This window comes from Thalassophryne amazonica, chromosome 21 (assembly GCF_902500255.1).
Source record: "Thalassophryne amazonica chromosome 21, fThaAma1.1, whole genome shotgun sequence".
In the NCBI taxonomy this organism is placed as follows: Eukaryota; Metazoa; Chordata; class Actinopteri; order Batrachoidiformes; family Batrachoididae; genus Thalassophryne; species Thalassophryne amazonica.
In genome coordinates this window covers 14,853,921-14,866,813 of record NC_047123.1, presented here as the reverse complement: position 1 = coordinate 14,866,813, position 12,893 = coordinate 14,853,921, and the positions used below count along the sequence as shown (strand labels likewise).

At 40.0% G+C, this 12,893-nt stretch overlaps 1 protein-coding gene across 1 annotated transcript in view; it reads right to left on the bottom strand.

Annotated features, from left to right (window-relative positions):
• Nucleotides 1–12,893, bottom strand: part of ptprk (protein tyrosine phosphatase receptor type K) — a 360,414-nt gene that overhangs the window by 60,632 nt on the left and 286,889 nt on the right. The window contains exons 25-27 of the mRNA XM_034162505.1: nt 11,099–11,110; nt 9,896–10,083; nt 2,907–2,994 (exon numbers count right to left, since the gene is read on the bottom strand). Coding sequence (XP_034018396.1) covers nt 2,907–2,994; nt 9,896–10,083; nt 11,099–11,110 — 288 coding nt within the window. The remainder of the gene's footprint in view (nt 1–2,906; nt 2,995–9,895; nt 10,084–11,098; nt 11,111–12,893) is intronic.

Genomic DNA, 12,893 nt, shown 5'->3' with positions numbered 1-12,893 from the left:
AGAGGAGGTACTGCTGGCCCACCACCAGAGGGCGCCCTGCCTGAAGTGCGGGCTTCAGGCACGAGAGGGCGCTGCCGCCACGGACACAGCCGGGGGTGACAGCTGTCACTCATTATCTCTTGACAGCTGTCACCCATCTACTCTACATCATCTCACTCCATAAAGACCGGACGTCATCTCCACCTCGTTGCCGAGATATCTTCTACCTACGGAGGTAACATTCTCAGCCTTAATCTGTGCCGTACTGCACTGTGTGTTTCTGATCTTTGTACAGGAGGTTTCAGTCGTTTGTGTCAGCGGGAAGCTGAGCTGGTCGTAACGGCAGGGTGACGGATCGCACCCTTCACGATCAGTGAGACAAGTGACTGTTCAGGTTCTGTAAAAGACTGTGTTCATATTTGCGGAGGTGGAGGTGGAATATCCACCATAAGTGTTACTGGGTGTTCGCACACCCACATCTGATTGTTTCTGTTCCTCGCCAGCAGTACCAGATCCGACACGCGGAGATGGTGGCCACCTGGGGACTCGGAACTTGGCGGCTCCAGTATTTTCCAGGTTCGGTGGCGGAGGAAATCGTGTGGTTCCGGTTCTTCTCAGGACAGACGTCTTCTATCCTCGAGCCTGCCCACACGACACCTTTGTTAATTGATTGTTGCACCTATTCTGTAATCTGCTGTGTGGAGTTGTGCTATTCACAACAGTAAAGTGTTCATATTTGACTTCCTCCATTGTCCGTTCATTTACGCCCCCTGTTGTGGGTCTGTGTCCCTACACTTTCCCAACATACACAGGCCATAAGTTGTAGGTAAGTTATGCACACGCCCACACACGTGACTTGTAAGTGACTTATAAGTCGAAATTCAGCAAGATAAATTTTAGCATACCCAAAACATATCCCAAAACATATTTATAACCTGTAAGTAACATCCTGTGAACCTATGTGTAACTTATCTACAACCACAGAACTTTACTGATGGTGTCAACGATGGTATAATGGCATATTGGTAGTGGTTGGTATAACAAATAGGGTCTGGCAGGAGGAACCCGTCAATACTCTTCAGACTCTTCTCCATGGTGAACAAATATGCAGGATCCCAAAAATTCAGCATATACCACTGTTTTTAATACAGTCACCATATGCTGGCTAAATTGTCAAGGTGTGCCCTAAGAATCACATGTACATAATTATTCACGCCTATGCCGAATACTTTGTTCATGAACCTGTGGCAGTAATTACAGCCTAAAGTCTTCTTGAATATGAGCTTGGTCCATCTATATTTGGGCAGTTTTGCTCATTCCTCACTGCAGCACCTCTCAAGCTCCATCAGGTTGGCTGTGGAGTGTCGGTTACAGAAATTTTCAGATCTCTCCAGAGATGTTCAATTGGATTCAGGTCTGGGCTCTGGCTGGGCCACTCAAGGACATTCACAGAGTTGTCATGAAGCCATTCCTTTGACATCTTAGGGTCATTGTCCTGCTAAACGATGAGCCATCACCCCAATCTGAGGTTAAGAGTGATATGGAGCAGGTTTTCATCCAGGATGTCTCTGTACATTGCTGCATTCATCTTTCCCTCAATCCTGACTAGTCTCTCAGTTCCTGCCACTGAAAAACATCCCCACAGGTTGATGCTGTCACCACCATGCTTGACTGTCGGGATGGTGCCTGGTTTCCTCCAAGCATGATGCCTGGCATTCACACCAAAGAACTCAATCTTTCTCTCATCAGACCAGAGAATTTTGTTTCTCATGGTCTGAGACTCCTTCAGGTGCTTTCTGCCAAAGTCCCGGTGCGCTGCCATGTGGGTGATTCTATGGTAACGGAATTATGATGACGGGAAAATCTGGCCATATTTTAGCTCCCCATTAAAAATGTGCTCCGATTGTAATTCCGTTACCACAGAATCACCCATGTGCCTTTTACTAAGAAGTGGCTTCCGTCTGGCCACTCTATCATACCTTGATTGGTGGATTGCTGCAGAGATGGTTGTGCTTCTGGGAGGTTTTACTCTCTCCACAGAGGAATTCTGGAGTTCTGACAGAGTGACCAAATGGCTCTTGGTCACGTCCCAGACTAAGGCCCTTCTCTCCCAATCGCTCTGTTTAGACGGGGCAGCCAGCTCTAGGAAGAGTCCTGGTGGTTAGAAACTTCTTCCATTTACAAATGATGGAGGTCACTGTGCTCACTGGGACGTTCAAAACAGCGGAAATGTTTCTGTACCCTTCCTCAGATTTGTGCCTCAAGACAATCCTGTCTCGGAGGTCTACAGACAATTCCTTTGACTTCATGCTTAGTTTGTGTCCTGACATTCACTGTCAACTCTGAGATCTTATATGTAGACAGATGTGTGCCTTTCCAATTCATGTCCAGTCAACTGAATTTACTCCATCAGTGGAAAGAGGATGCGCCTGAGTTCAACTCTAAGCTTCACGGCAAAGGCTGTGAATACTTATGGACACGTGATTTCTTTTTTTTTTTTTTTTTTATAAATTTGTGAAAATCTAAAAAACAAAACAAAAAAAAAAACCCTTTTCACTTTGTCATTACGGGGTACTGTGTGTAGAATTTTGAGGAAAAAAAAATCATCCATTTTGGAATAAGGCTGTAACAGAACAAAATGTGGAAAATCGTGAAGTGTTGTGAATAATTTCTGGATGCACCGTAAGTGAGAAGTTTGCAACCTGGCAAATGACTGCACCACTGATTATGAAGTGTCCTGTGCTATCAGACACCAGGAGAGTCCTGCTTCAGTCTGACAGCATGACAGAGTGAACAACACCTGAGCCCTAGTCTGTATGTACACTAATTCATGGACTCACATTGAAGGTACAGACAGTTGGCATTTTGAAACCCTGTGTTTCTGAATTTATTTAAAGAAACAAATGAACCACAAATAAAGATCTTACATGCTATAATGTTCCCATAGCGGTTCTTGGTACGGTTCTGCTCCTTCTTGGCTACATCCCAGGAGGCAGACTGACCTTCAAAAAAACTCTTCATCAACAACAACAGAAGAAAAGAAACAGAAATGAATATCATAGACAATTAAAAAAATTATCCATCTCAGAATCAACAGTCAAAATTACTATTTTGTTTTTCCAAGTCAATCAATCAATCAATTTTATTTATATAGCGCCAAATCACAACAAACAATTGCCCCAAGGCGCTTTATATTGTAAGGCAAGGCCATACAATAATTACGTAAAAACCCCAACGGTCAAAACGACCCCCTGTGAGCAAGCACAGGGATGGTTCAGGGTCACCTGATCCAGCCCTAACTATAAGCTTTAGCAAAAAGGAAAGTTTTAAGCCTAATCTTAAAAGTAGAGAGGGTGTCTGTCTCCCTGATCCGAATTGGGAGCTGGTTCCACAGGAGAGGAGCCTGAAAGCTGAAGGCTCTGCCTCCCATTCTACTCTTACAAACCCTAGGAACTACAAGTAAGCCTGCAGTCTGAGAGCGAAGCGCTCTATTGGGGTGATATGGTACTATGAGGTCCCTAAGATAAGATGGGACCTGATTATTCAAAACCTTATAAGTAAGAAAAAGAATTTTAAATTCTATTCTAGAATTAACAGGAAGCCAATGAAGAGAGGCCAATATGGGTGAGATATGCTCACTCCTTCTAGTCCCCGTTAGTACTCTAGCTGCAGCATTTTGAATTAACTGAAGGCTTTTCAGGGAACTTTTAGGACAACCTGATAATAATGAATTACAATAGTCCAGCCTAGAGGAAATAAATGCATGAATTAGTTTTCAGCATCACTCTGAGACAAGACCTTTCTAATTTTAGAGATATTGCGTAAATGCAAAAAAGCAGTCCTACATATTTGTTTAATATGCGCTTTGAATAACATATCCTGATCAAAAATGACTCCAAGATTTCTCACAGTATTACTAGAGGTCAGGGTAATGCCATCCAGAGTAAGGATCTGGTTAGACACCATGTTTCTAAGATTTGTGGGGCCAAGTACAATAACTTCAGTTTTATCTGAGTTTAAAAGCAGGAAATTAGAGGTCATCCATGTCTTTATGTCTGTAAGACAATCCTGCAGTTTAGCTAATTGGTGTGTGTCCTCTGGCTTCATGGATAGATAAAGCTGGGTATCATCTGCGTAACAATGAAAATTTAAGCAATGCCGTCTAATAATACTGCCTAAGGGAAGCATGTACAAAGTGAATAAAATTGGTCCTAGCACAGAACCTTGTGGAACTCCATAATTAACCTTAGTCTGTGAAGAAGATTCCCCATTTACATGAACAAATTGTAATCTATTAGATAAATATGATTCAAACCACCGCAGCGCAGTGCCTTTAATACCTATGGCATGCTCTAATCTCTGTAATAAAATTTTATGGTCAACAGTATCAAAAGCAGCACTGAGGTCTAACAGAACAAGCACAGAGATGAGTCCACTGTCTGAGGCCATAAGAAGATCATTTGTAACCTTCACTAATGCTGTTTCTGTACTATGATGAATTCTAAAACCTGACTGAAACTCTTCAAATAGACCATTCCTCTGCAGATGATCAGTTAGCTGTTTTACAACTACCCTTTCAAGAATTCTTGAGAGAAAAGGAAGGTTGGAGATTGGCCTATAATTATCTAAGATAGCTGGGTCAAGTGATGGCTTTTTAAGTAATGGTTTAATTACTGCCACCTTAAAAGCCTGTGGTACATAGCCAACTAATAAAGATAGATTGATCATATTTAAGATCGAAGCATTAAATAATGGTAGGGCTTCCTTGAGCAGCCTGGTAGGAATGGGGTCTAATAGACATGTTGATGGTTTGGATGAAGTAACTAATGAAAATAACTCAGACAGAACAATCTGAGAGAAAGAGTCTAACCAAATACCGGCATCACTGAAAGCAGCCAAAGATAACGATACGTCTTTGGGATGGTTATGAGTAATTATTTCTCTAATAGTTAAAATTTTATTAGCAAAGAAAGTCATGAAGTCATTACTAGTTAAAGTTAAAGGAATACTCGGCTCAATAGAGCTCTGACTCTTTGTCAGCCTGGCTACAGTGCTGAAAATAAACCTGGGGTTGTTCTTATTTTCTTCAATTAGTGATGAGTAGTAAGATGTCCTAGCTTTATGGAGGGCTTTTTTATAGAGCAACAGACTCTTTTTCCAGGCTAAGTGAAGATCTTCTAAATTAGTGAGACGCCATTTCCTCTCCAACTTACGGGTTATCTGCTTTAAGCTGTGAGTTTGTGAGTTATACCATGGAGTCAAGTACTTCTGATTTAAAGCTCTCTTTTTCAGAGGGGCTACAGCATCCAAAGTTGTCTTCAATGAGGATGTAAAACTATTGATGAGATACTCTATCTCACTTACAGAGTTTAGGTAGCTACTCTGCACTGTGTTGGTATATGGCATTAGAGAACATAAAGAAGGAATCATATCCTTAAACCTAGTTACAGCGCTTTCTGAAAGACTTCTAGTGTAATGAAACTTATTCTCCACTGCTGGGTAGTCCATCAGAGTAAATGTAAATGTTATTAAGAAATGATCAGACAGAAGGGAGTTTTCAGGGAATACTGTTAAGTCTTCAATTTCCATACCATAAGTCAGAACAAGATCTAAGATATGATTAAAGTGGTGGGTGGACTCATTTACATTTTGAGCAAAGCCAACTGAGTCTAATAATAGATTAAATGCCATGTTGAGGCTGTCATTCTCAGCATCTGTGTGGATGTTAAAATCGCCCACTATAATTATCTTATCTGAGCTAAGCACTAAGTCAGACAAAAGGTCTGAAAATTCACAGAGAAACTCACAGTAACGACCAGGTGGACGATAGATAATAACAAATAAAACTGTTTTTTGGGACTTCCAATTTGGATGGACAAGACTAAGAGTCAAGCTTTCAAATGAATTAAAGCTCTGTCTGGGTTTTTGATTAATTAATAAGCTGGAATGGAAGATTGCTGCTAATCCTCCGCCTCGGCCCGTGCTACGAGCATTCTGGCAGTTAGTGTGACTCGGGGGTGTTGACTCATTTAAACTAACATTCATCCTGCTGTAACCAGGTTTCTGTAAGGCAGAATAAATCAATATGTTGATCAATTATTATATCATTTACTAACAGGGACTTAGAAGAGAGAGACCTAATGTTTAATAGACCACATTTAACTGTTTTAGTCTGTGGTGCAGATGAAGGTGCTATATTATTTTTTCTTTTTGAATTTTTATGCTTAAATAGATTTTTACTTTTTTGCTGGTTATTGGTGGTCTGGGAGCAGGCACTGTCTCTACGGGGATGGGGTAATGAGGGGATGGCAGGGGGAGAGAAGCTGCAGAGAGGTGTGTAAGACTACAACTCTGCTTCCTGGTCCCAACCCTGGATAGTCATGGTTTGGAGGATTTAAGAAAATTGGCCAGATTTCTAGAAATGAGAGCTGCTCCATCCAAAGTGGGATGGATGCCGTCTCTCCTAACAAGACCAGGTTTTCCCCAGAAGCTTTGCCAATTATCTATGAAGCCCACCTCATTTTTTGGACACCACTCAGACAGCCAGCAATTCAAGGATAACATGCGGCTAAACATGTCACTCCCGGTCCGATTGGGGAGGGGCCCAGAGAAAATTACAGAGTCCGACATTGTTTTTGCAAAGTTACACACCGATTCAATGTTAATTTTAGTGACCTCCGATTGGCGTAACCGGGTGTCATTACTGCCGACGTGAATTACAATCTTACCAAATTTACGCTTAGCCTTAGCCAGCAGTTTCAAATTTCCTTCGATGTTGCCTGCTCTGGCCCCCGGAAGACAACTGACTATGGTTGCTGGTGTTGCTAACTTCACATTTCTCAAAACAGAGTCGCCAATAACCAGAGTTTGATCCTCGGCGGGTGTGTCGTCGAGTGGGGAAAAACGGTTAGAAATGTGAATGGGTTGGCGGTGTACACGGGGCTTCTGTTTAGGGCTACGCTTCCTCCTCACAGTCACCCAGCCTGCTTTCCCGGCTGCTCGGGATCTGCCAGAGGGAAACTAACGGCGGCTAAGCTACCTTGGTCCGCACCGACTACAGGGGCCTGGCTAGCTCTAGAATTTTCCACGGTGCGGAGCCGAGTCTCTAATTCGCCTAGCCTGGCCTCCAAAGCTACGAATACGCTACACTTATTACAAGTACTATTACTGCTAAAGGAGACTGAGGAATAACTAAACATTTCACACCCAGAGCAGAAAAGTGCGGGAGAGACAGGAGAAGCCGCCATGCTAAACCGGCTAAGAGCTAGTAGCTGCGCTAAGCTAGCGGATTCCTAAAAACACACAAAGTGAATAATGTGTAAATAATTTAGAGGTGATTCAGCAGAGGGAGTGCTTTAGTTAAGGCACGTGAAGATTACACTGTGAAACAAATCGTTACCTAGGTAACGATCAGTCTAACTGCGCAGATTAAACAGCTAACAGATACAGCAAAACACCGCTGTGCTCCGGAACAGGAAGTGATACAATACCGCAGTGAGAGCCAACCACCAATAGAGGCAAGCAATCGAGACACTAAAAAATGTAAAATATTAAAATGGTTGTCATTCTTTCACTTGCAGTTAAAAAACAGCAGTGAATAATGTTGGTAATTACACCTAGTAATCACCATGTTAGTTAACTTAACACCTACACATCAACAATTCAAAAGAAACATTCATTTTCTTTTGAATTAATAACAAAGTCAATTTGTTAATTTTACCACTACCATCAGTAACATCATTGGTATGACAACTGCTAATATAACAACAACAGTAACAATCTATATTACAATAGCCAACTGGCCTCTGTGTGCGTGCGTCTGGCTTCAATCACGGTGAAACCTGGGAGAGCTAACATTTGCAGTATGGTATGCATATGTATTTTGGGTCAAGGATTAATGCTGTGAAAATGGAAAGCTGATAGGACTTTTGTTTTTTTTGTTTTTTTAGAAATTAGCTATTTTAGCTAAACAGTAAACAATGGACATTGTGCTGCAATGCACCATGGGAGTTCAGGGTTTTGAGGTTTTAAATGTTATTGTGGTTCATTGTTCGTTCAACTGTGTTGTTCATGTTACTGATTTAGTCAGTTTAGTTAAGTGTTATGTTGGTGTTACCATGAGTGACGTATGTGTCCTGTTGGTACCATGAGTGAAATGTGTAGTGCTTTTAACATCTTCCACCACCGTTTGTTTGTCAAATTAAAAGCACCTGCTTACAGCAGATTGCAGAAAGGACAAAAAGCTGTGCGCACATGTGTGCACGCACACATGCACACACAGCTTTTTGATCATGTACAAACTGGGGAGAGGTGACATTTGCTGTTTGGTATGTTTATGTATTTTGGGTCAAGGATAAATGGTGCCAAAACCAAATTTTGATAGTACTAATATTTTTAGTCCTGATAAGTGGACAGTCATACATTGTGATTATATTCTGTAATCACAATTCAGTGATTACATTCTGGACTCACACGCCAATACAGCAGGGGGCAGTAAATCATGTATATATTAAAAGCCTGAGAGTGTGTGTGTATGATTTTATTTAGTAAGTTCAAAGTAAGTGCAGAATATAATTGTAAATACATTAAAAATGCATGGAAGACACAAGAAAATGAAAACACTCATTTCCACTGTGGTCCATTTCAAAATCAAATGACAAAATAGAAGTAAAAATATAATAACAACAACAACAGTAATAATAATAATAATAATAATAATAATAATGATAGTGTGTAAATCATAACAAAAACCTAAAAAATTAATAAATACATTATGACACTAAATTAACATTTTAAAAATGACGCAATTAACAGGAAACAAAAGGCTGAATTCCTTTTCAACAAATTGCTGCGGTCTAAGGTTTTAAAAACATTCTGGACTCAAACATCATTCTAACTCGTGATAATTTTGCATATAATTTATTACCACCCTTGAAAACTGTCAGGTACCTATTTCATAAACACTACCCAATCTAGAGCCCGTGGATCCCCACAGGCAACGTACTAGAAATACGACCTTAAGATCGCGCATGGTACAGGGAGTCCGAAACAGGAAGTGCCAAATTTTGAGTCCACAGTGAAACAGGAAATATTAAATGTCAAACACTTCCTGGATCCCACGAGCTGAGATCTCATGGGATCTCGTGGGAATTTGGTGGCAAGTTGAGACTGAAACAGGAAGTGCCAAATTTTGAGTCTACAGTGAAACAGGAAATGACAAATGTTGAACACTTCCTGGCATGGCAGAGCTACAGCAGAGGCCATCGTTGCACTGGAATTTCCTGAAATCTGATTGGACACAGATGATTGACATGTCACAGGACCACACGTCTGGTTGAAAAGAGCTGCATTTTGAAATGAGTGACACATATTGACTGCTAGGTCCGTCCTGTACAGTAGCTGGTGCTGTGTACCACAAAATGTTCTAATCCACCTTAGTAGAAGAAGAAAAATGTTGGTCCAGGTTGTTAAAAGTGGCATTTCTCCTTTAATCCGGGTTTCCTTATATATATATATATATATATATATATATATATATATATATATATATGTTTCTCCAGTGATTTTACATGAGCAGGCAGCTGTTGATTCATGAGATATAACATATTGTACTGCTACATTTAAAAAAATGCCTAAAGTGGCAGGGGGTTAAGAGGGCTGTAATTAGGCAGTCTGGGGAGTGGAGCCCCCCCCCCCCCAGAAGCTGAAAGGTTTTAGCCATGCTAATGCTCCCCTAAAGCATTTGCTCATATAAAGTCTGAAGGACCTAAATGACATGGTGAGATGGTGAAGAGCTTTGTTCATTCATGTCTGCGACATATACATATTAATAATAATGACAATAATAATAATGTATTTTCATCTGATGCTCTTAATAGTTTACAGATGCTGATATTCATAATTCTAATAATCTTACTTCATATTCCTCCTTAAAGCCATAGCTGTCAGATGTTTTCATTAAATTGATGTGCTGCAGGAGATCTGCCACTCTGATGGCAGGATGCAGCTGTCCTGTCTGGTATGGAGATTCAGTTCCTTCACAGTGATACCGAGGAACATCTAGAAGTCTGCTGTTCTCTGCTGCAGATCCGCTGTGGTTCTCATCTGAAAGAGAGCAGGAAATGAATGATCAGGTAATTGATTTCATTACATATATGAATAAATGTTTTTTAATTTTGAGTTTCAAATGGATTCCTATTAAGGATTCCTATTGTAATCTAGATGAAATGGAAGTAGGGGCAAAATCAAGACAGTAAAATGAACTATAATAAACTTTAAATTCTTGTGTTTTGTATGTTGGAACAGCAGACAAAACTCAATGAAAACTCAGGAAATGGTCAGAGTGCTGACTGTCATACGTGGTGATTCTTATTGGTAAAATGTCGGTTACAAACAAAACTTTTTCTGTGTTGGCAGAACATAGATTTCAACCTGACTCCAGAAAGGGCAAAGAGGCTGCAGGTTTCTTTGTAGCCACCAACTCCACCAGGTGATTTCACTGATTAACAGCAGATGGGATGAGTTCATCAATTAAATCACTTTTCTGTCAGGCTGACACCTATGACAGAACACTGTGCTTTGTGTCTGTCAAAAAAATGTGAGCTTGTGGAAACTAACTTTTTATTTCTTCATTTACTTATTGTTAATTATTCTATCCCTAAACTTAACCAGAACTTTAATGCGTGTTTCTGAAGCATGCTGTGTGTAGATGTGGAAAATATCATGTTTAACTTCTCATAATAAAGTATTCTGATTCATCTGATATCAGTACCAAATGTGTCAAGAGAATATGTTGTATTATTGAACAACAACAACAACAAAAACATAAACAAATGAGAAACATAAACAACATTCATTTGGCAAAAAAATCATCTACAGTATACAGAAGCAACTAACAAATCATTTTGCATCTTTGTAAATATCATATTCAAATGGAATATGATATTTATATTTATTTTATATTTAGGTGACCAGGTGATATTTAGAGTAAATATCACCTGGTGTGTCTCTTATTTATTTGATATTTTATTTGCATGTAGCAATGCTAGCACTGCTATAAATAAACAAACAAATAAACAACAGACAAACAATTATAGTTTTTTTCTCTGTCGATACTCACCTGTGATTGGAACTACATGTCAAAGCAGCAGAAAGAGACGAAAAAATGTTAACACACTACAGAAAAAGTGAATTTATCATATAGTGCAGTATGATGTGTACTCTTGTAGGATTTTCATGCTAAAAGTGATTTTGTTGCTGTTTCAGATTCAACTGAAGAAGGGGGCAGCAGTCTGAAAATTTGAACCCCATCATTTTCTGACAGTCTGGTCCCTACCGAATCTAAAAGAGCCAGAAAATCAATTTTAGCACAAAAATCCTATGGGAACTGTTTCATTGACATACCATACCACACTAAGAGTTTAAAGGTTAGGTCACTGTTTTCATCAACTAACACAAATAATGCAAGAAATGTGAAACAGAGAATGACCAACAAACATGATAATGAGTAAAAATAATACATGTTTTAAATTCAGCTCTTTGACCAAAGCCATCAGCAAAATAAACGCACCAAATTGTAACATCTTAAAAATAAGATGTAGTCCAACTAAGAATCTGCTGCAGCATCCTGTACTGATATTTTATGCCAATATTATGCAATTGCATGACTTTTCAGGAGGTAATTACTATTTATTTACTACTACAATACATATTTTGCAAATTCATCACCTACTGTCATTGCAAAAATGCAAGATTGACATATTTTTAAGATAACATGCTTTGACACAGAGCAGAGCAGGGATCTATTGTTTTCAAATGGCCCAATGTTTTACCCTCCAAAATTGCAAATAGCAGGTAATTGTCCTGGGAACAATCTCAAACTACAACCCCAAATCAAAAAAAGGTGGGTCATGGAAAATGAAAATAAATAAATAAAAGCAGTGATTCTTACATTTAGTTTGACTTCTATTTCACTGCAGACAGTATGAACTCAAGATATTTCATGTTTTTTCTGGTCAACTTCATTTCATTTGTTAATGTACATCCATTAAGTTTAGATACTAAAGCAGGTCTGGACTGCAGGCAGGCCAGTCCAGGTTTTGCATTCTTTTATTGAAACATGCACGCATGTCAATCAATCAATCAATCAATTTTTTTATATAGCGCCAAATCACAACAAACAGTTGCCCCAAGGCGCTTTATATTGTAAGGCAAGGCCATACAATAATTATGTAAAACCCCAACGGTCAAAACGACCCCCTGTGAGCAAGCACTTGGCTACAGTGGGAAGGAAAAACACCCTTTTAACAGGAAGAAACCTCCAGCAGAACCAGGCTCAGGGAGGGGCAGTCTTCTGCTGGGACTGGTTGGGGCTGAGGGAGAGAACCAGGAAAAAGACATGCTGTGGAGGGGAGCAGAGATCGATCACTAATGATTAAATGCAGAGTGGTGCATACAGAACAAAAAGAGAAAGAAACAGTGCATCATGGGAACCCCCCAGCAGTCTACGTCTATAGCAGCATAACTAAGGGATGGTTCAGGGTCACCTGTGCGTAATGGCGCAGGGCGCATTTGGAGCCCAATAGTTTGTACTCATTGGAGCACCCAGGGGGCTATTCAAACGGGCCAACTAGTAACATATCACTCCTGAAAACGATCTTTGGCTTTTCACGTGAGGTGAATCTGCCCTACGATTGTATTTTGGAAAACCATGTGACGGTGAACCAATTCCGATTGAACACTCACATTGCGCATGTCATCACACAGCTTCTATGAGGAGTACAAAGCTGGCCGATCGCTGGCTCAAACGTCCGCGGAGTTATCTTTTCAGTAAAAAGTAAGTTTCCATCTCATATCATTAAAAAGTTATTTATAATTTAGTAAAGCTTGGTCTTAGCCGTCGTATACGACAGCGT